The sequence below is a fragment of the Antedon bifida genome, chromosome 4, assembly GCF_963402885.1.
Source record: "Antedon bifida chromosome 4, ecAntBifi1.1, whole genome shotgun sequence".
Taxonomy (NCBI): domain Eukaryota; kingdom Metazoa; phylum Echinodermata; class Crinoidea; order Comatulida; family Antedonidae; genus Antedon; species Antedon bifida.
In genome coordinates this window covers 15,923,185-15,947,068 of record NC_136229.1, presented here as the reverse complement: position 1 = coordinate 15,947,068, position 23,884 = coordinate 15,923,185, and the positions used below count along the sequence as shown (strand labels likewise).

General features: G+C 33.9%; 1 protein-coding gene across 1 annotated transcript; it reads left to right on the top strand.

The window, feature by feature from the left end:
- The first annotated feature begins 17,509 nt into the window (after positions 1-17,509).
- On the top strand, positions 17,510-19,797 carry LOC144841355 (galactosylceramide sulfotransferase-like). The gene is made up of 2 exons (XM_078697674.1): positions 17,510-17,641; positions 18,425-19,797. Exons 1-2 carry the CDS (start codon positions 17,522-17,524, stop codon positions 19,547-19,549), a joined length of 1,245 nt encoding a protein of 414 aa, XP_078553800.1. The 5' UTR covers positions 17,510-17,521; the 3' UTR covers positions 19,550-19,797.
- Positions 19,798-23,884: the final 4,087 nt, after the last annotated feature.

Genomic DNA, 23,884 nt, shown 5'->3' with positions numbered 1-23,884 from the left:
TAAAAAAAAGAAGCGCACCATTGAAGTCATTTGACACGTGGTTCATCCAAACTGTCGCTTAAGCTTGGTTTCCACTAGCGACGCAATGTAACGCAATCTGCGCAATGTAAGAAAATGCTCTTCTAATAATTGTGTTTGCCGCCGTCCGCGTGAAATCAAACCTGTTTGCAGCACTTGCGTCGTCGGTTCCCACTTGTGATTACGCAATACAGCACTTTGCGTCAATACGTCGCTGCGTTGCGCTCTAGTGGTAACCACGCTTTAAGCTTGGTTCCCACTAGCGACGCAACGTAACGCAATCTACGCAACGTACGAAAATGCCCTTCCAATCATTGCGTCTACCCCCGCCTGCGTGAAATCAAACCTTCGATGCTTGCAGCACTATTGCATCGTCGGTTCCCACTTGTGATTACGCAATACAGAACTTTGCGTCGATACGTCGCTGCGTTGCGTTCTAGTGGGAACCACGCTTTATGATTGATCAACACACTTTTGCGTTGCGCCTACGTCGTTACGTTGCATCATATTGGATGATGGGAACCATTCTTTAGCACTCATAGAATTAATATTGAAGTATGGCGATCCTTGTTATGATGGGATGATGTATTATAGACGGATGCGGTGAGTATATTATAATTCCAGTATACAACATTTGTTGATTGATTTATTAATGGTAAGCCAACACATATCACAGATTTTATTACAAGGGTAGCTAACCTCCATTACATGTCGTTATTTAAATACACTGATCATACGTGTATGCAACTAAAGTATATCCTTAAACTTGAAAATGAAGATTTAGTTTAATTTGATTTATCGATGGATCAATCGGGATCTTTCAATACTGTCTGTTATAATCGTAAAGTCATCTATTTTATTTCATTAATTACGTTTGTTAAACGACATTACTTCCGTAGAATTAACTTTGTAGACTGGCAACATTACATGTATTTAGTCTTTTCAGATTGTAGATTAATTCTTAGTTTTCCATGAATCAGCGCCTTGAATTGTTGAAACGGTAATTTGAGTAGATAAATAATAATGTACAGGTATTGATATATTTGATTGGTAATTGATTGATTTTTGGATTAACTTTCAATATTATTTTGTTTCACTTTATACATACTTCCAAACCTTCATTCCATTCCAACTCTTTCTTCTTTTTAACTCGCACATCAATCATGTTATTCATTCAAAACATATTGCACGCAAAACCGTAAACATTTATATAATAATAGATCCTACGTGTTATGATATTCGCTCGTATATCCGGCACTAAAATTCAAAAACAACATTTAAGTAAATATTCGATTAGGCCTAACAAAGCCAATTTGAATTGTCGGCTTAAATTTGTTCGGCCTAGTCTGCTTGACAACTGATTATGTGTATGGGTTCTGCTATATAATAATAATATGTGTAGTTTTGAGGAAAATCATGGGAATAGAAATTTACATTGTAGTTAAGTAGTGACGTTCACCGTTAACCGCGAAGTTCCCCTTTAAGTTCAAACATCATCACATTTATACAGCTATTAGTTTTGCTACCTTGTTTATTGATTTTCGTTGTATTATGCTATCTATTTTATCTACCACTGATGATGAGGCATCCGTCTATTAATTCATTTGGATGTCTCTTTCACAATATTCCAATGTTTGTTTACCGTGTTCCTTACGTTTATTTTTTACCATCGAGCAATAAACACTCGAATGATTTGTTAAGGTAGATTTGCAAATAACATATTATCTGAGGAAAATTTATAGGTCCCTATCGGACACTAAAAATGTTTTATTTGCACATTAATTAATCAGCAAAAGGCATGCGTCCCAATATTCTAATTCTGAACTGGGATCATACGCTACATGCTGAGTAGAGATCAGCATACGTACCAGAAAAGCAGCTGATAAAACCGTTTAAGCCAAACCTGGGGCAATCGTGAAGACCAATTCATATGAAGTTCATATTAATTACGAGTTAAACCGAGTTTTGCATTTTAATTCAGCACGTTATTTTGTAAACGTATATTTACTTTGGGTATTACGTTTGTTTTAGTCAGTGTGTCAGGGCTAGACTATGGCACGCGCGTTGAACAAAATTCAACCGGTGGCAAATTGCCTTCAGATGATTATCATGATTGGCCTAATTGCGGTATTATTAACCTATATCACTGTACTTTTTACTGAAACTATCCTCTAAGTAAATAGGCCTAAGGACATGAATTATACGACGGTATACGGTTGGAACTATATACAGACCAACTATTAACCAATCAGTGGACACTAAACTACTGATAAGTAGACCTGCACTACGAATCATTCGGTAATTCACTGTACATTTAAACGGGTCGATTGCGTCCTCGTCTTGCACACTCTCCAGGACTAAGAGTAGGCCTACAGTACCAATCGGGAGTCGATTAAAATATCCGAGATTAAACAGGTCGTGGCATACATTCACTCCATTCCCTGCGCATGCGTAGTATCAACATTATCCGTTTAACCAATTAAACCTAGTATAGCTCTATACTTTATGGCTAATAAATATAGGACTTTTAGTGAAGATGAAATGTAATTCTTTCTCAACGTAATAAAAATGTGTTTTTAACGAGTTAACTTCATCGACCCGATTACACAGAATGATATGTACAAGTATATCAATTTAGTTGTAATGGTGTTTTATTAAGCCTATTTTCAGTGATGTAAGAAGAAATTGTAATTGAAATTTAAAAAATATAGATAATTTGACACGATGTATTGATATTAGATGACTTCAAGAGTCTAGTTTGATTTGAATTAATATCAATGACAGTATGATGCTGCATCTTCAGCCCATGTGACCTGCTGTATCATGCCAAGCGAAAATAAACATGGTGCAGTATTGTGTCTCCTGACGGCAACAGGCCTATTACCAATAGCACATCTCCTATTAACTAATCCTCTAAATAATCTCTCACTATATACAGTATCCCATATGGAATGAAGATTGCTGTGAGAAGACTTGATACTACAGAATGTTGTTTATTGTCGCAGGCATGATACCGCTAGTCGTGTTAGCATCTTTCCAAGCATTGAATTAGTATACGCAATTATCGACGTGTTTGGAATTAGACAATCATGTTTTAATGTTTAGGTGGCACTGATATTTATTTTATAGCCTAAACATTTCTTCAAGGCGTCGTGTATTTAATTGCATAATAAATTTATTATTACAATGCATACGGCTAGAAAATAATTAAAAACGCGTTGTCAACATTTCCATGAAACAACTGAAATATAAATTAAATTGAGTATATAGGCTACAGTACATGGGAGAACTGCCTTTGTGTATACACAATTTTAATTCGCTACTTGCGTTGATTGAAATAAGTTATCTTTGTTTAGTATGAGCTCACTGGTTTCAATTTAAAACAAAGTTAAAGTCTGAGTTCACTGTGCCAATGCGTCACCCTGACCATAAACGCGTCAAGATAAAACAATCAATGTGACGATTTATTGTGTGGCACGAAGAATTGAAACGAGTTGTGCTTGATTTATTTACAACCCAAGTTATACAAGGAGGTTTAATTTATAAACGCAGGCTTCGAAATTGTTAAAAGTATAACATACACATATTACATGCAGTCCAAAATAATTAATTGGTATACTATGTGTTGCGACTTATGGCATCGGGTATGGCACGACTAACCCGAGCGAGGAGGTAGGATTGACTATTTCTGAAGAAATAAACAATGATGATAACGGTGCTGCGAACAGGGTGAGAGTTCCAGAATGACGAAATAACGTTATAATATATGTCTAAGTTTTGTCCTAAAAACGTGCTGTCGATCTGAGCCCGTATTGGCAATCAACGAGTCGCCGGCTAGCTCCAAACGCTGATGTACTTTTATTTGACTCATTTCCCACATGATTAACCCGATATAGGAACAAAAAATAATGTTGATACTTTATGCGTTCCGATTATTAGTGAATATCAGATTCACTGCGCGCAATCTATTATTAATTGAAATCATGTGGTAAAAAGATTATTCTACACTTGTCTGATCATGGAGGTATCTAATTATATACCTCCATGGTCTGATGATCGTGTCAGCACTCAATCACAGTTAATATGATTTTAATTTTGTCTTCTTTGAATTTCTGAAGAAATTGAATTAGAATAAAGCAATTAAGATTGTAAATATTTTCGTCTCGCGTCAAACATTATACCAAATAAGAGAACAGATCCATTTATGCTTTTTGCGTATAATTTACCGTGACGTCATGAGCGCAAAAAATAAAAACCAATAGCATGATTTTGGATTGAATATAGATAAAAACGTAATTCGTTACTAAGTTTAATGATAAGTTTGCACTATCATGTTAAGTGTATATAGTAATCAGCTCATCGCAGAAATGATCTATCTCTAAGGCAAAGGACTCAATTAGTACTATGGCAGAAAAGGTTACACAGCCGACTAACTCGTATAAAAAGGATTAACATTTCAGGTCTACATTATATACGGTTATACTCTAGCCAAACCACCCACATCCCCACTTCACAATGTATATACCTAATAATCGAATATACATAAGGACAGGAAGAAGCAAGTAATTATCGATACTTTCCACCATATTTTAATTTTTTTGGTGGGATCAATTATTTTTTTAGGGGAGTTCACCAGTATGGTCATCAGGTTAGGCCTACTATGTTACTTTCTACCGTAACTAAATACTGAAAAAATTCTGGTTGTTATAGTAGAAATTGGGCAAATTATGTATCTCATGCCCATGATATTTAAGATAATTCATATTATGTTGTCGTGATTTCTGTACACGTGTTTAATTTATGTGAGTTTAATCAAATATTATATCTGAAATTCATAAATTCATGAGCTGAGCTTAAAATTCTAGAATCTTATGAATTAGCGTAAGGAAGTCATCTGTTACTGACGTTTAATTGTTGTTCTATTTTTTTTTATGTTTCTTTATATTGATTTTCACGTGTGAAGTGAAATAAAAGGAAATGTCAAGGATTTTGTTATTGCGCTATATATCGACTTTGGAAAATCCTAAACAAAATATTCTCACTCTATCAAACATTAATTCGCAATGCCATTAAAATTGAAACTGATATAAATTGTGTAAATACATAACATTAATGGACATTTGTTTGTACCGGGGTGAAATTGATTACACTTAATATTATTGATTACACTTAAAGCTGCACAGGTGGCCTAAATAAGAAACTTGCGATTACCGATAAACGTCATTCATTGTGCGCACGCTCGGTAAATTCGGACGTACTCCACACGACACAATTGTGCCTGATTGTTTTGACAACGATAAGTGACAAATTAATTGCGTAGGTTGTTGCAAATAGGAAGTTTAACTTTGTCACCCCTCGGCAGAATCTGTAATACGCGTGAAAAGGATCATTTAAATCTATCGCGCGAGGTTCAAAAGCCTTTTATTACACGCAGTTGGAATAATAATAGGTAACAATGCTTAAGGTGCGCAGGGCCCACTCGCTCCACCCGAGAGTCGTGAAGCTTATTATTATGCGCATAAAAAAATAATGTGTATGTGGTAACGTATTGTCTAGGGTAATAATTATATAAAGCTAAACCCACGTGAAACGACCGTCTATGACATGATTTGTAATTAATACATCAAATAAAAGAGGCGCCATCAAAATGACTAGATAATTTCGATGTTTGATGGGAGATTAGGTTGTTTTTGTATTCCTAATGCAGGTAAACCAATCACCTAGCAGTTAAGAACACAATTAGTTTTTCATTACGGTACTACGTCGGATAGGCCTCCAATGTACATATCTAAATCACGAAAGTGTTATTACCACAAATGCGAGCGCCCATTCAATCATAATAATAGCTCGGTTCTCTTTACAAAATTGTTTTTGCGTTATTAATAGTAACAAAGGCGGTATAGGTGTATATCATAATCTCCATCCATTTTATTATTAATAAGTCACTGAGGACGAGAAGTGTAAATCCATTGTATGTATAATTATTCTTCAATGACAAACCCTTTTACAAGGGTTGTTACTCTCAAGTGGTGACTTATTTTTCAAGATACTAAATTAACCTTGACCTTTGTATAGTTCTTTATTTCTTTAAAGGTAGCTTCATGTTTTTAATTTCTTTTATTAACCCCAGAGCTACCCCTTAAAGCATGATGTTTTTTTTTACTTTAAAAGGGAACTCAAAGTTTAACATTTCCTTTATTAACCCCGGAGCTACCCTTTAAAGCATGTTTTTTTTTTTACTTTAAAGGGAAACTCAAAGTTTTAAAGATATATTGTCCCCCTAAAAAGAAATTTTTTTAATTTTTTTGTTGAATATGTTATTTTAATGTCACATAATAGTTATTCACTCTCACAAAAAATTGGGTCTGAAAAATGTAATTTAAAGCAAAAAATGGTCAAATTGTCTGGAAGACAATGAGTTTTTGGGAAAATTAACTGTTTATTTTGTCTTTTTATAGGTGAAATAATTTTTTCCCCCGTTTTTTTTTTATGGAAGTGGACAACTTCATTAAAACTGCAAAATGGCCTATTCAAAGTCCGATTTTAAAAATCTTTATTTTTCATGATTTTGGGGGACAATACATCTTTAACATTTCTTTTATTAAACCCGGAGCTACCCTTTAAAGCATGTTTTTTATACTTTAAAGGGGAACTCAAATTAGTTTAACATTTCTTTTTTTAAACCCGGAGCTACCCTTTAACGTATTGTTGTTTTTTTTTTACTTTAAAGGGAAACTCAAAGTTTAACATTTCTTTTTTTAAACCCGGAGCTAGCTACCCTTTAACGCATTGTTGTTTTTTTTTTACTTTAAAGGGAAACTCAAAGTTTAACATTTCTTTTTTTAAACCCGGAGCTACCCTTTAACGCATTGTTTTTTTTTTATTTTAAAGGGGAACTCAATGTTTAACATTTCTTTTATTAAACCTGGAGCTAGTGTACCGTTTAAAGCATGAATGTTGTTTTTTACTTTAAAGGGGAACTCAATGTTTAACATTTCTTTTTATCAAACCCGGAGCTAACCTTTAAAACATGAGTTATTACAACCCACTGTATATAAGCTGTCATTGTAATCCTGGTGCATTGAGTCTAGATTTTAAATTGATATCAGTGTATAATGTTATATCACCCAAATCATTAACCCAAAATACCGACAAAGAAATTACTATTTGAAATGATCGAAACAAATCTACTCCTACTAACCTTAGTATTATTGGCTATAAAGAGATTCCGAATAACTACGGTAATAATCTCTCGGATTTCAATTAAAACTATATAACGTTAAGTACTGATTTTCGAATGGATTACATGTTCTGAAACTGGTTGTTTACTGAAATTGGATATTCGGTTCATTTACCTGCTGCTGTTTTCTCTCTATCTTTTCTGATTTACCTAATGAGGCCTGGATGATTAGTTAATCCCGTTTAACGTTTCGAAGAAAATAATCTAAATTGATTCAAAACTTGTGGTATAAAAAATAATTATTTATAAATGACAAAGGTAACTGTGTCGAACGTTATTACTCCAATTATCGTTAGAAATCGAATAATTGAAACAAATGTTACTAGACCATTATTCTCTATATTTAGAAAAAAATATGTTAAATGCCATTAGTCCATTCTGTAATGTCTGTTTTGTTTATGTTAGTCCGTTTTCTGAATTAAGCGTAAATTCCTCGAACATTTTGAATTTTATTACATTAACGTTAGAATCATTTATAAGTATTTTTTATTGCGAATTTAATTTCTCGCATTAATTTAACCCATTACGAAAGCTTTTAGTAAAAGCAATCATATTTTCTAATAATGGTCATGTTAAATTTTGTTCATTTTTACTACTTAAAATATATATTTTTTATTACATTCTTTTTTAGGAGAATAACACAAAATTCAGTATTTGAAAACAAAGGTGATGTAATAAGAATACATGTATTAAAGATCAAATTTCTACTGCGTTTTTAAAAATACAACTGGAATTACTTCAGAATGGACTAAATTTACTGCAGTAATGTTAATATGTTGTATTTATATTATAAGTTTGGTTTTTAGTTGAATAAACCATGTATCATATTAATTTTAGCATGAAAACAATGAGTTACAAAGTACACAGAACAGAAACAAAATACAAGGATTGTCAACAGCGAACTTAATCACAGTAGGAATATTTTCCTTCTGTAACAATTCTGAATAAAATTGAAAATAAAAATTGATATAATCATTTAAAAAAACGAAATTTTAATCAAACTTACTGAAATTAATAAATGGGGAGAGAATAGGAGAATTTATGTATGAACTAAACACAGAAAAAAAGATATACTGTCAAAAGATTTGAATGATTTGCCTAGGTATAAGCCTGCAATCAAGACATATCCATGTTGAATGACAACAGATGGGTAATCTGGAATAATTATGTGTGTGTGTGGGTTGTCCCACAATACGATATTGATATCAAAATAGAAAAGTTAATTAAATATAACACATACTACAATAACGTTAATATGGAAGTCAGCCAATCGATAAATAATTACGAGAAACCTACCTCAGTCAGATGATCTTTGATGAGGTTGTTTTGGTCAGGTGTTTTTATAGACTCTTAATTACAATTCGGAACACACCTCCTTTTCTATATTCTGTAGGCTTCGTTGATTCTAGAATAAACAGACGAGTGTTGTTATTACTAAAAGTCAACCGAATTATTAATATTATTATCGCGCATTTCAAATCAATTAGTTCTGTGAATGGTAGTCAATCAGTTTGTCAATGTTTGGTCGCAAGGTGTAAGTATTACTATTTAGCTATTCAGTTGATTCATCTTTGGTATTGGTCAGACTTTTGCCATTTTGCTAAAAAAAGTGTCGCGTTAAAGTCAATTAAACACGTTTATCGATTTGAGCGTGAATTAAGAATTGCCACCAATCTCAGTTTGACATTTACCAGTTAACAAATGAGATGTATCGCTAGTAAAGCAGTTGTTAAAAGTATGAATTAGTCAACTACTTTCTACAATTAGCCTAAGAAATGAAGAACAATGCTAGTTTGGACTGGACATTAGTAAGATACATGTTGGACATTTCGATGGGTCATTTTAGGCAATCCCTGTTTGTTAGTCAAGCAAAGACAGTTTGTGAAATATTTCCGTGTCGTCAGTTCGTCACCACAGACGCAAAAGATCTTGTAGCAAGCGATCAATATATACTCCAGGGTTGAAGTCATTCAGTTTGTCGGTTAGTCCATCAGTTAAGAAGCTTTAATGCAAATCGTTAACGTGATTTAATGTTTTTGCTATAAAGTGACCAATAAGCTAATGTGATAATCTGCCTATAGATTGTTCTGCTTCTCTATGTACGGCGTCAAGCACGCTGTTAATAACTCCTTAAATGTAAGACTAATAGCATTAGAAAAGTGTCTCTCTCTAATCATCTTCCGTTATTAAACGAATTTGTGTGTTATTAGCTATCAATCCTGATGTACATAGATAGGTTTTATTATATTGTACATCATTTCTTGTATCATATGATGTTCTTTTGACAAAATGCAAACATGTGAATAGGCCTACATGTTGAATAGGCTACTGGGCAACGATTAAAACAAGAAAAATGTATAGGCCAGTAATTAATTCAGGGTTCTTTGAAAAATCTACTGTATATTGAAACGTAATGATAGTCTGCAACGGTGTATTCTTGAGCTAAAACATTTAATCGTTATAAAAGAGCCATGCACAGCCATCCATAAAAGATCAATGTTATATATGCAGTGTTGTTGTAAATTTAATTTGCACGGATATATGTTTCGATTAAGGGATGGACATTCATGTTGCCGTGCCAGTGAACGATGACCTTATAATCTAGTTTGCGAGTGGTGCTATTCCACTGTGCCGGAGACGTCATATGTTCACTCGACGTAGTCCTACTAAGCCAGAGAGCGAACGGCAAAATTCCACTGTTCTCAATTTTGGCAGTTGACGTCTCAGTCGCCTTGCACATGCGCATATCATAAAATCGACGCCATGGTATCAGTCGAAATAATGGACGTGCAAATCGAAAAGTCCCTCTAAACATTACCGAGCAATAAAAGTTCTCTAATTTCATATCGCTTACGCCCTCTATAGTTGAATGCAAATGAAAACTTTGAGCGAAACAACAACCACGACGCAACAATGTTTGTACGATGTACTAATTATAAAACATACACAATTGTTTTGGAACACCACTCCCCAACAGCTAAATTTGTCATTGTGGGAGAAAACATCTATATATTCTTATACCCTACACTGCACACAATGTTTACAATCCATACACAACTCGGCAATTTGTGACGTCATCGCGCTTCACCATTTCCCTCTATTACACGATAAATGTTTATTCCGAATATCAGACAAGTGGCTAGAAATCAGGTGTGTCAAGGACGCATTGAAAGAGAATCAAAATTGATATGCGCGCGCACATCGAATTGCGTGTCTACTTGATGTTAATGTACTGTGATATAACAACATTTATATGTCAGAAATTCAGATTAATAACGTCGAGTTAAAAAAATGTACTTTGTGTTCGGTTAATTGTACACCACGCATAGTATGATGTGTTTATCATGAGGTTTACCAATCTCTCTCAAGGTCTGCTCCGATGCATCTAAGAAATCTGACAGTGAAGATCTAATACAGTATTCGTCCGTAACGTGTTCGTTCACAAACATTACGGTAATCTATAATCAACTCTCACTTGGCATTCTCCAGTTTCAATCTTTTCAGCAATTCAAATCAGTTTTTAAAACACCACCTGTTTCCATAGTCTCATTACCTCTTAAAATAGCGCTGTTAGGCAGCAGTGAAGGGGAATTTATAAAAGCAAACATACTATCGTAAGATATAAAAATAGCTAATTTAAAAACGGATAAGGTTGAGTATGAGCGGTGGCTGGATTTCAGGGGTGTTAAGTGTCGATGAAAAATTGGGAGTGGGGATTTTAATTATATTATTATTATGAATTAGACAAAAAAAGAACTATGTGGTGAGACAAGGACAAAAAAGTGATTGAAGAAACAGTCGAAAAGTATATAAATCGCTGATCGTTCCACGTTTCCTAAAAATGAGCATCATTTGCTATTGATTGTACGCATGCGCGTATTAGTATTACTCGCATCGTCAGAACTATGTATAAAATAGGTATATTTCATGCAGGTGTGGATAATGGACGCGTTCACGTTATCTATCAGAACCAGACGAACCATACTTTTATGTTGAACTTGTATTATTATTAGTACCATGCAAATAGCATTCTACTTTATAATACATTAATCATTGACAAACTATTGACATTTGAAATGTTCACTTAAGAAAACATTCCAGAGTTCATTTTTAGAAACTCTCCTCTACTCATTATGTTTCCATTTCAAACTCGAATGAAAATTGATTACAAATGTCTTCCAACAACGAAGGTCATTCAATTTGCCAAACGTGGTGTGTATCATATTTTGTGTGCGATTTGTTGTGCGACCGTTTTAAAGGCATAAGTCAACTGGATTGGTCAGATGTTTGCCTTACTCTGACGTAATTGTACTTAATAAATCATTTTCGACGGGACTCGAACACACATGAACTTCAGATCTAGTCTGGCTTTCATACCTCAGACCATCGAGCTTGTGCCGGTGGCTAGGGGTTAGATTCGAGCCCAAGGAAGCAGTGGGTAACTGCACCAAGAGGATGTTTAACTACTACCCGATGTCAGATCTTTGCGTAAAAACGTAATTGTACTCTAGTTGTTAGTGATTAATAATTATTATGTATGCAAATAGAGCCCTTTCCAACAAAATCTCCCCACGTGTATCTAAGTATGAGGTGGCCCCACGTTCATTTCTGGGGAATCCAAAAGGAGAGGTTATTGTATACTAAATACAGTATAAATTTTTGTATGCGATGCAAATTCATCTAGAACATGGTACGAGTAACACCATAGATTAGAGGTTTTCTCTAATGTAATCTAAAACAACATGAATAAAAATAATACGCTTGATATCATCTGACCTATGACCCGGGTCTTGGATCTGGACACAGACGACGCAGAATTCATCTAAGCTCACCACCATCAGCCACTAAATATGTGTCATTTTTTTCTGAATAAATTTTTAAGTATAACATAATTACTTAATTTAGAATAAAATGTTTTCTGAAGATTTATAAATGAAGCCGTTTATGCCGATACGTAATGTAATAGTAATAACTCCCCCGGGAATGTCCAATATCTTACTGTTATAGTTATATCTCCCATGGTTATACCGCCACAATTACCACAACAATGGTTATAAAATGTATGATTTATCCTTTAGATGAATTTGCACAAAGGAGCAAAATTATCATTTTCTGTTTTCTGAAGCCATAATGTAATTTTAACATTATAGGCCTGGCGTAGCATATGTTCATAAAATTATAAACTTTGCCCAAAGAAGAATTGCTCTGTAATATTCGTTCGATTAGGGCCTGTGACAAACCCAGGTTTTCACTCTTCCCGGATAAAACGTTATCTACTGGAAATTATGTCATACGGTAAATGAAAAAAAGGATTAGGAAACTGATGAAGTTAAACTGTATTGTTGTGATTTTTTTTAGGAAGTTTATTTAATCAGTTTATCAATCAATATAGCCTAATAGAGAAAATATTCCCGATCGCTTCCGGAACGCGATATTTCTTTTCGTATATAAGTTGGGACCCCTCATGAAACGTCACAAAATAAACATGAATATTCATTATTCATATCCATAAAGTGTGATGTACGGTATGCAAGAATTGAGCTAACTATGCAAACGCTTTCCGTCGAGCCGTCTATGTAGATGTAGGCGAATTGATTAATGGACTTTGCATGTCGATGTATGATGTTCGAATCCCATGAGCATTTTTTTTTTTTATTTCATGGGGAGAGAGAGAGAGATTATTTTAAGGGTTAGGTTCAGTTATATTAGTTCGGCAATCTTTCACGTAAGGAAACAGGAAATAAAATAAATGATTCATTTTTATTCACTTGGTCAAAATCAAAAACAATAACAAGAATAATACAACAAGAAATAGATTACCTATAAGCAATAGGCTATACACTGCAGGAAATGGGAGTTAATGGTATAAAATAAAACATTAAAGCAGATAGACATGAGATAAAATGTTAAAACATATATCATAAACAAAAATGTAGTTGTCAACACATTATTGAGAACTGGTGGTTTATGACGCAATGTTAAATAAAAAACCTATCAACATTTTAGCGCTGGTACAAAATCCGTAAAAAATTGTAATACCATGAAGGGGAATTACTGACGAAATGATCTGCGGTTTTTATCAATGACTATGACTGTTGATCTCAATTATGGAGATACAAATAAAGCAAAAAGCTAAATCAAAGCGGCAAATGAAAACAGCCAGAAATAAATTGCAGAGCTTTCGGGTATACCTTTTCCTTTTAGCGCAATTGTAATATCTTTGTTAGAACGGTCACGTTAAAAATAAAGAGTCCTGTTAAACACAGAGGAAGGTGCGCATTTATCGTCTGCAAAACTACCGTACCCACTGACAACCCTACCGTTAGTATGTATCTGTCTTTTAAGTGTAACAAAAATACTTACTATGCCTTGTTTCGTTAGTGTTGTTGTTACAACTGCAAACGTGTAAAGTGCACAACACAAATTGCGTACAAGGAACTTACTTATCAACAACCACAACACAGACAATTTCCGTGTACGGTTTATTGTCATGCATTATGTACAATAACAGTTTTCTCTTGAAGAAAAATGAGAATAATAAATAAATAATACCCGATGACTTGTTAATTATTTCAGTATACAATACACAACGGCATTGACTCAATTTTCCGTCATGGTTGAATAAGACACTAAACACTCGCATATCATTTTATACTTTATGGAACTGCAACGTGTTTTTACCAATTTAGGGCAATAGACCTATTATAGTTAATATATCGGATATTTTGGAAGCGGAAGCTATCAATGTAATATTAAATAACGGTATTATGTATAGGTTACCTTATACATACATCGAATAAACCATGCGCGCCCACCACGCGTCGAATAAGCGTCATGTACGTGTACGTCGCGTCCGTATAACGAGTTGATTTTGAAGGCCGCTTTCCAGCGGTTCAAGCTGAGCTGTCTTTTTTTGTTCACACGACATGTTCTAATTTTCCCAGCAATTCTTTAGCAATTTCAGTTAGTGTTGTCATAAATTGTCTTCTTTATAACATACTTTTATTATTTTTAGAGATATTAGGTTGCACACTAGTTTTGCCTAGAGAATAATATTATATCATAGCAGAAATACAATACGTAATCTGTTTACCTGCCTACTCGCAAAACATTATGAAAATATTGGGCCACGTTCATAATTGATATATTGACACTGAGACGAGTAATTCATGTTACAGTAATTGTATAATAAACTTTACCACATCGTAAGTTTTGGAAGTTAACGAGAAGTTCATCTAGAAAGCACAAAATACGTATTTGTATTGAACTTTAAACGGATCAAAGTTTTTAAACAAATTGCCACACATTGTGGTAGGCACCAACAGCATTCTATAACTAATGTAAACGTTTATGGTGTAATTTTATCGACAAATTGAATACTGATAGTTTCTATAACCACTTTGTTCGTTGAGACTGTTAAAGTTAAAGATGTATTGTCTACTAAAAACATGAAACATGAAGATAAGATAAATCAGACTTTGAATAAGTTATTTTGTAGTTTTAATAAAGTTAATCAGTTCTAAAACTAATTGGCTGACAGCCAATTTTACTATTTTTTGCTTTAAATTACCGGTTTTGTCCATTAAAATGGCATATTCAACAAAAAATGTTTAGTGAATTATTTTTTCATGGGACAATATATGTTTAAGTTCAAAGTATCAGACAATGTTAAAGCTTGTGATTGGTCAAATTAACTGGTTGATGCTTGGTTCCCATAATATAGACGTAACGCAAAGACGTAAGTGCAACGTAAGTGATTTGACGAATCACAAGCGAAGGATTATTCGAACGGACGCTTATTTGGTCCATTCGCTTGCGTTACGTCCGTCCGTCCTTGTGTTGCATCCCTAGTGGGAACCAAGCCTTAGTTATTTACCCGGGTACGTTGATTCCTACGCAGCACATTTGCGATAACTGTGCCCATGAGATCAACTTGAGTAATTAAATAAGTGTGAACGGGCAGCCTGCTTAAAATGGTACTCGCTTTATTATTAAACCACACACGCGCGTCACACACAAATTAGTGTAATGATTTATAACTATTATTTGATATAATTTGTTCGTTATGAATTTATTTGTGAGCTTTAACAGTTAAATACATTTTGTTCAGTTCTGTCTGTATAAGGCTAAATTGAAAACCATCGTAAAGTGGCACTTTTTCGAACATGATTTGATGATGTCTCGCTTACCTGGATGTACTGTGAACTGTCTTTGTAGGATCAGTAGCAATAAGTCAAGGCACCGAGAGCCTTGTCCATTAGGCCTAGATGTGTAAAATTTAAAATATTGATGTATCGACAATACATTGTGATACGAGCTAATGCAATTACTGTTAATTACACTCGTGTGTAACTCGTAGCGTGTCAGTGACATACAAGTATAGTTCTAAATTGTCGGTGACAAAGTTAGGCTACACATCGTTGATAATAATATGGCTTAACAATCGAAAGAGCCTAACATTATTTGTCCGTTTTGTTTGTCGTTTTTATTCAATTTTCACACAGATATTAAGGCAATTTCAACATACCATGGATTAATGAATTCATTAATATAATCCATGAACATACGAAGTACAAGTCAATTGTGTGGCTGTTTCGGTAAAGCCCGCCCTCTCAATCCGCTAATGAGATAGTTTAACCCGTTTAAAAAATTAGTTAATTTGACTGCTGTTCCCGCACTGTACATTTTATTATTTCACAGAGATACTATTATATAATATCTCTATGATTAATTGTAGCGTATCGATATATCAGTCAAAAGTTTATTAAATGTTCGTTTTAAATTAAGTTGTTATAATTATAAAGAGATAATGCAGTGTTGTAAAAAGACTGTCAAGTACGTGTCCTGGTTTAAAATAAATTTAAATAAATTTACTAACTGATTAATCCAAACCAATACATTGTTATTTAAATGGAATGTTCGTATCTCCATAAATGACGTACCGTCTCCAAACTGGTATATGTTACGTTTCGCTGCGTAACGGTTTTCCATTATTAAAGACTTAATTGTTATATTTCCATGTTTGTGAATACATTGACAAAAATAATATAACAATTCTTTAAATTTTAATTTAAATAGAAATAAGAGAATTAAAGTGTTGGCGCAACAAGAGGGAACAATCCCCTGCCAAAAAGTGGTAAAGTTGAACCCTTACCAACCGTTGACTGGTGGCTACGGACGGCCCTGAAATAGCCTTGTAAACAATTTGTGAAAGTTGTTTTTATTTTTGTTCGTTTAATATGAGATCATGATTATAATTTTAGCCCAAAGCTTCGATATTATTACTTTGATCGAAAACACCCCATTATACTTATATAGCAAGTTAATTAAGAAACGTGTATTGTTAGAAACCGTCCATTTATTTTAGATTAGCACAAAACAGTATACAAAAATAGTACATAAAATGAGACCTACTAAAGATCCAGCGTTAATTATTCCATTAAGAAAAATAGTCAGAAAAGAAGTGTCTAACACTTGTTAAAATAACAATGGCATGAGTATTGTGCCGAAAACACACACAATGAAAGGTAAGTCACTACACATCCACGTCACGGCGGCAATTGGAGAGCATTTCAAGCTAGGTTGTCAAAGCGCATGTTATGGCATACCCTTTAAGTCTTCGGTAAGCAATTTTTGTTTTGTATTTTTCTATAGCAAATCGACTTTATAACAAGATGTTTGAAAAGTACAGAGGCCTCCTTGGGTGGGTAAGCCCAGTAATTTTGTTGTTGAAAAGTACGGAGGCCTTATCATTTTTGATTGATTCATTTGAACCGTACGAGACCAGACTTTTAATATAAAATGTTTTCTTCTGATATTATGTTTGGGTTATATTACATTGACCTGCATAAGCTATATACAGTATGTTATACTGTTATATTATATATACTTTTACAATTGCAAAAGGGTTTTTAATTTAGAGTAATCATTATTTGATGAAAAGAACTTATCATATAACACAATTAGTACCGTATTTAAATCGAATAGGCCTACCTTTGTATTAGGTTACAGTCAATAATTTACCATAATTCATACACACATCCAATATAATACATTTTTAATGAAAATAATGTCACTGCGTGCAATAATTTGATCAAGTTATTTGATATGTGTATTGAGAATGCGTTCGTTGTCTTTTTTTCAGCATACCGTAAACGTATAACCATAGTGATAATATAAAAATACTATAGTGCGAGATCTCTTCTAATACAAGCACGTCATTCACTTTTTCGAAGCGTCGTAAAGGTTCTGTCTACGGCTACGATGAAACGGACAGTTTTCCGACTGTTTTGTTTGATTGCCTTCTTCATGTTCATTTTTGTTGGATACGTAAGCGTAATCAAATTAAGGTCACTGGGATTGGTTGTTCAATATCATATTGAGGTATGGCACACACAGTAATATTTTATTTTGTTAAAACGTATTATTTCCTCTTCTTCCCTTTTTAAGGGTGTCCCCTGAATAGGTTGTAACACAAAGTAGGGGTTCTCCTGTATGAATAAATATTAAATAGCATTAACTTACCGTTTTTAGTTGATAACCTGGTGATGATGCTGGTAATTCATTGCTTAAAAACGTTGAAATGGAATTTAATTTAGCTTCTCCATTTTACGATCAAACGTTGATATCTGTTGAAAAAAAATATTAAATTCAAAATAAAAATGCCTATATATCGAGTTAAGGAGACCTTAGTACCACCAATGTCATTTGCCATTCGGTTGTGTGTGACTAACTGTAGGCCTACACTACACGGTTGCATAGCGCCTATATTTACACTGTAAAAATAGTGTTTAGATCTTTTTCCACACATTTAGCCTTTAACATGTTTAGGTTCTAAATACATTCTAAACATGTAGTCTGTATCCAACTCAACACATCAGTGACATGTGGAGCAATATAAATACATAAATACCACCTAAACATTGCTAAGCGAGTGGAGGAAAACAACATGTAGGCCTAGCTATAAGCACGTTTAGGTTTTAAACACGCTAAATGTAACTAAGTGTTTAAAAGTTAAATGTGTGGAAAAAGTGGGTACAAAATAGATCTAAACACTAATTTTACAGTACAGTGATCAACAAACGTATGTAGCAGCGTAGTCACTAAACCGTTGGTGCATGAGCTGTAGACAGACTTATTTACTTTGAAAATGATTTGTTTTTAAAGGAATTTGTGAGGGCTGGAAAACCTCTCTTCATTCAAGTCCAGCCAAAATGCAAACCTGTAAAGAAGATCGTGTATATGAAAACACATAGAACGGGAAGTACAACTTTAGCAGCCATTTTGGACAGATTTGCTTACAACAATCAACTAACACTACCGATTTACCAAGGTGTCACTGACCATGTTCCCTTTCATAGGAGCATGGTGGCAAATCAAGGAAAATTAGATATGTTGACGTCTCACACTTTGTATAATAAATCTGAAATGGACATTGCATTCCCTGGTGCAGTATATATAACTATGGCAAGGGAGCCTAGCTCTTATTTTGAATCGGTGTTCACGTATTTTGGTATGGCGAAGAGGATTTACGAGCCAGACCCTAAGATGGCTATTGATGATTTCTTGCATGAGCCTAGTAGGTATCTCACTTACAGTCGATCGCCGTTTAATCGTGTTTGGAACGGACAGATGCAGGAGTTTGGTTTGAAGAAACACGAATTTAATGATGATAAACGTGTTCAGCAGAAGATTAAAGAACTCGATTCGGAATTTGATTTAGTTTTGATTACAGAATATTTTGATGAGTCAATGATTTTGTTGAAGGATTTTCTCTGTTGGAACTTTGAGGATTTTGTATACATGTCAATCAATGTTAGAAGTGAAAGATTGATCTTATCAAAAGATTCAAAAAGAAAAATCCGATCTTTAAGCAAAGCCGATGTTGCATTTTATGATCATTTTAATAAAACCTTTTGGGATAAAATTCACAAAAAAGGAAAGAAATTTCAGAAAGATTTGTCTGAATTTAAGCGAATTAAGGAAGAATATCTTGCCTTGTGTCTTGCTAATGAAACAACAATAAAACTACATAGGAATAATGTTTCTATAAATATGAACAAACTCCAAGCAGGGCTGTCTGCTGATGAAGCTCAAGCATTCTGCGGAAATTTAAAAAAGAATGACATAGAATGGTCAGCGATTATTAACGGTAGAATGCTGAAGAATGGCTTGGTTAGTTATGAGAGTTTAAAAAAAATTGAGGAAAACAGCAAGAAATCTAAAACTGCGAAACAGTCGGCACATAACCCTGTAGTTAGAAGATTAGCTATACCTAAATTAACAGATTGAGAAATCATTCACGTGGCTGCACCACCACAAGATGTTGATTGTTTTATTGTTGAACACTAAAATCCACAAAGACCCTCTAATTATAACTGTATTATGACAATCACAAGCGGGTTACCACTAAACGATTCACCTGTATTATACCAGTACCATGTTAGTCAAATTGTAATATATAAAGTGATTAGACACGTAAAACGACCTGCGCCCGTATATTTTGAGTTTCTAGAAAAATAATATTGATATTATTGAGAACGGAGAGAATAATATTTATTCTATTTTGAGAACAGAAAGAGGGCGTGTTTCGTCCTCGTTTACAGTACAGATGCATCCTCTTTGTTCAATATGTTGAGAACAACAACAACATTTTTCATGTTCATAAATAAAATCTATCTTAAGACGAACTTCATCTTTAAGTTTTTTAATAATCTGTCAACTCATGTGAGGTAACTCAGTTACAAATACAGAAGTTTTCTTGTATCCTGTACTGTCTGACAATAAAATAATAATAACTAGATGCGCGGTAACAATCATCACTGAATACATCCTGCTTGAAATGTTTGTATTGTATTAATATACACGTTGATGTAAATAAACTATTTTTTTAAACTGGTACCGGTAGGCCTACATTATGTAATTCATTGGAATTTGTCTAATATCATTTGTTGTAACATTAGTAACTCTCATTATGATATTTTGATTTGATGTTTGTTGAACAAACCGCATGGTATGCAGTATAGTATTTATAGTCCATGAAATATTAATACATACATTTCGATTTGATATAATTGAATAATTGGTTTATGAAATTGTATCTTTCGGTGTTAAGATTTGTTTAAAGAGGTCACTGTAGATCTGCATTATACAACGGAACACTCACTGTGGTAGATGTAAACAAAAATTGATCGGCTTCGTGTTAAAATTGAATTTGACTGGAACTTCAGGTGTCCAGTTCAGCCCCAAATACTGACAGAGTTAGGAGACGGCATTATATATTAAAAGGGTATTTGTTAGTATACTATTCAAGCAAACGAGAAATGTTTTTTTGGCGCCAGGAGCGTCAAACGATCGATGGAATAGAAGGATGAGAACGAAATAGAGGGGAAATAGATCAGCTGCTTTGGTGAGGATAGAAAGGTGAAACGACGTACTTAACTAACGATACGGCACATTCTGACAATTCAAGCTTCGTATTTAGAAACGCTCAACGCCATTATTAGTGAGTGTAATATACACTATAAGCATAGCTTATCTAGGTACCCCTGTAGGCCTAACACTGGCATACAATTCCCCATTTGTGCGACCCTGGAGCTATTTTTTTTGTCTGCATCGTATACGAAAATACACACTGCCTGCAAAGTTTGAAGGTAGTGTGTAAAAGGAGGTACGTATTGGACATGCGCAAAGCAAATTAATTTGACTAATCACAAGCGATACGATAATCAGTTGTGTCAACGTGATTGTTACGTTGCGTGGTACTGTACGTCCTCGCATTGCGTAGGCGATGTCAGCTAAGGAAACGAGAGACACACGATAACAACTATGGAAACACAAAAGCACAACTGTAAAGACTGTAGCTTTTACACAGCTTGATGTTTCGATGGAAACCTATTATGAATAATTGAACTGTATGATTTGATTGTCCATATTCTATTTGTCCTTGATGGATCATGATGTAGGTCAAAGATTATTCAGTAATAATCAAGATACAATCATAAATAGAAACACTTTATTAAACATCTTAGAACTGGTTTTATAGAAATAAAGGAAAAATAACTGTGACGTAATTAGCAATGACTTATAAAGCTACCGTTAAGTTACAATCAAAATAAATGATTAGTAATTATTATACAATTTCACAATGTAATATGATAATGTTATGCAATATAATAGGCCATATATTCGTTGTCATGGGTACATAATAACACCTCTGTATCTCATTGAGTATTTGTAGTTTTTAATGGAACGACTATACTTGAGGAATTCCAGTCATTAACTATTTAAGATTAAATAGTTGCACGTTTGTTAAACTGAAGTTGAAATTTCCTCATACTTCAAAATTAGGTAAAATATATATTTAAATTTAAATAACGCCTACGTTATTTCTATATAATAAATATCGTTTGTCAGCTTTCCACCTAACGGGCATGTAACAAGCACGAACGTAAAAAAATATCTATACCTTTTAAAAATAAAATGTGTTAAATACAATACTTAATCTAGTATGAAGAAGTGAGGCCACAAAAGGTAATTAGAATTGAACGAAAAGTTGATTGATTCTACTCTTTTAGTATTCGAGTGAAAATGTCACTTGTTGACTCTAAAATAACGAGTTGATTAAAACTTATGCAATGAGTGACTTTCACTCTCTTAAGAATCCTTAAGCACACCCCTCACAAGACTGACCATTCACTCTAATGCATGTTCACTCTACATTAACAAAGCATTGTTTTACCGCTATGCCTTATATGCAGTAATTAATCTTTCATGTACAAGTCAGAAGAAAAGTGAATTATACCGTATAGAACGCAGGTAACTGAATAATTATGCGCAAATTTATGATGCCCCATGGTGAATTTGCATTCAATTTCTCCGTGAATTAACTGATAATTTACAGTGTATTAAATTATAATCTAAAGCGCTCCCTTAGTAACACAGTGTGCAACATTAATATGCACGATTCGAAAAACACATGACAGAATTCTGTAGTATTATTTTGTGTTTGTATGCATTGATATTGAACTTTTAAATCTTTTTAGGCCATATAATAACTTATTATTGATTTTGTACAAATATTGACTCAACAAGAATGTAGTTATTTTTCGTTAAAGCTTGGTTCCCACTAAGAAGTAACGCAAGTTAGCGTACGTTGTGGTAAAATTACCTACGTTGCGGTTACGTACTTGTGTTGCGTCTCTAAAAGTTCTGTCTACACTATCAAACTTTAGGTGATTAAAAAATGTTATGTGCTTCTATAATATGGACACGATGACATCATATCACGCCATATTATATAGTTGTGAACATTACACTTGTTTTGTCTAACTAGTTTGATAGTATAGACAGAGCTTTTGTGGAAACCAGGTTTATGTGTATGAAAATACATTGGTTAGCATAATTTTCGGCGATCAAAGAAGTATACCAATTGGATTACGTACGCGCGCGCATAATTACCAATATTCTCTCCCAGTATACTCCGGAAAGATCAATAACATCGGTGCAGTTTTTTGTAGGATAATATGGTACATTTCAACAAGTTATCATTAATTTTAATCGTGTGTGTATTTTGTAGTATCAGAAAATTTAAATTTGTTATAGGCATACAGGGAAAAGGATATAGCCTACAGAATGTTGAGTGTGAATTAGTAAGTAAGTAGTAGGCCTAATCCGCATGCGTAGAGTAAAAAAGAACCACGATTCCTTTAACTTTTAAGAAGTAGTTTCAGTAGAGCGCCTACAATTTAAAAGTACAAATTCCAATTTGTGTACATTAAAAAAAAGGTCGAGATACACATACCACTTTATAAGCATTGTTTCTATATTTTTGCATTATATTTATTAGGCTGATTGAAAATTATTAAAACATTCCCAATTTATTTTTTTAAATGATGTATTCGACCTACTGTACTTACATTTGTTGTTGTTCGATTAACGCCGTCCTTTTCTTCAACACACTTGCACTCTAGTATATCCGTGATGAGACGACGGCGTATGATAGAAATTAATGATTATCCAATACATGGAAGAATGCTCTTTTGTATACGCTATATAAGTACCAACAACAGCAGTCTCTTCTCACTAATTATTGCCGTTGTCGTATACCAGACCACTCGCTATAGATGCTCAGATTCTCGACACATTTGCTTATAATGTTTGCAGACTACTGGCAGCGCATCAACGTTATCCAATCAAATCGCTTTGTGAACACAAACTTGTGTTACAGTGTATTTGTATCTTAATGGAATATTCCATTTCTCGGCTGAGTTTTTACGTTAAGCATTCAAAAATATTAATGATAGAAATAGAAATGCGTTGTTGCTGTTCATGTCATTTGATAATATATTTATTATTATATTGTATGGGTTTATATACATGCGCGCGTGCCGTTCTGTAAAAGAAACAACAGCTAGTTCACACGCAAAAGCGTACTATACGCCAGCCTTTCTCCATCTATACGCCATGGTGGTGTGAACATTTTTAATCCCACCCCTTTATAGTGGTGTGTGGTTAAAGGCGAATTTAAATCTAACAAGGCCATATACATGGCTGCAGTCGTGTGCTCAAATTTGAGTTATTGTCTACCGACCGAGACCGGACCAACCGAGCGACCGACCGGACCAA

Bases quoted from the DNA above. Each gene is read 5' to 3' on its own strand.
- LOC144841355 (XM_078697674.1), top strand. From the start codon at position 17,522: ATGAAACGGACAGTTTTCCGACTGTTTTGTTTGATTGCCTTCTTCATG. The intron at 17,642-18,424 runs GTATGGCACACA...TTGTTTTTAAAG, and splicing joins TTGTTCAATATCATATTGAG to GAATTTGTGAGGGCTGGAAA.